This window comes from Apaloderma vittatum, unplaced genomic scaffold (assembly GCF_000703405.1).
Source record: "Apaloderma vittatum isolate BGI_N311 unplaced genomic scaffold, ASM70340v1 scaffold25591, whole genome shotgun sequence".
Classification (NCBI taxonomy): Eukaryota; Metazoa; Chordata; class Aves; order Trogoniformes; family Trogonidae; genus Apaloderma; species Apaloderma vittatum.
This window is the reverse complement of record NW_009697720.1, coordinates 2,162-2,691: the sequence shown is the minus strand read 5'-3', so window position 1 is coordinate 2,691 and position 530 is coordinate 2,162. Positions and strand designations below refer to the sequence as shown.

Sequence of the window (530 nt, the reverse complement as noted above, 5' to 3'; positions counted from 1 at the left end):
GGGTTGATGGGGAGGAAGAGGGACGCATGGGGAGCAGGAGGGACCCGCTGGAAGCAGCCGTGACCATCAGAAGGGACCCAATGGGAGCCCCCAGGAGCAGTTCCCAGAGTGACAGGGAGCACCAGGGCACTGCTGGGACCTCAGCAGTGCCACCCTGTGCGCCTGCCTGGCTGGCTCTCACCCACCGCAGTGGTGCCGCAGGGCTCCTTGATGAGCCCGTTCTCCAGCTTGGCCAGGTGGAAGTCGCTGATGACGATCTTGGAGTTCTTCAGGCGGTTATAGTACACCAGGTTCTCCAGCTGCCAGCACAGGAGCCATGAGTGCCGGGATGGGGGGCACAGAGCACCCATGGGTGCTCCCACTGCACCCCCACCACCCACCTTGAGGTTCCTGTGGACAATTTTGAGTGAGTGCAGGTAGGCGACGGCCTCCAGCACCTGCCGGATGACATTGCTGGTGTCCTTCTCTGAGTAGTAACCCTGGTCCAGGATCCAGTCGAAGACCTCCCGGCCAGTGGCCCGGTCAACAGC

At 62.8% G+C, this 530-nt stretch overlaps 1 protein-coding gene across 1 annotated transcript in view; it reads right to left on the bottom strand.

Annotated features, from left to right (window-relative positions):
* Window positions 1-185: 185 nt before the first annotated feature.
* Window positions 186-530, bottom strand: part of CAMKV (CaM kinase-like vesicle-associated) — a gene marked incomplete at both ends in the record, with an annotated part of 1,988 nt that continues 1,643 nt past the window's right edge. Inside the window, 2 exons of the mRNA XM_009877756.1 lie at window positions 186-299; window positions 381-519. Of these exons, the coding sequence (XP_009876058.1) occupies window positions 186-299; window positions 381-519 (253 nt within the window). The remainder of the gene's footprint in view (window positions 300-380; window positions 520-530) is intronic.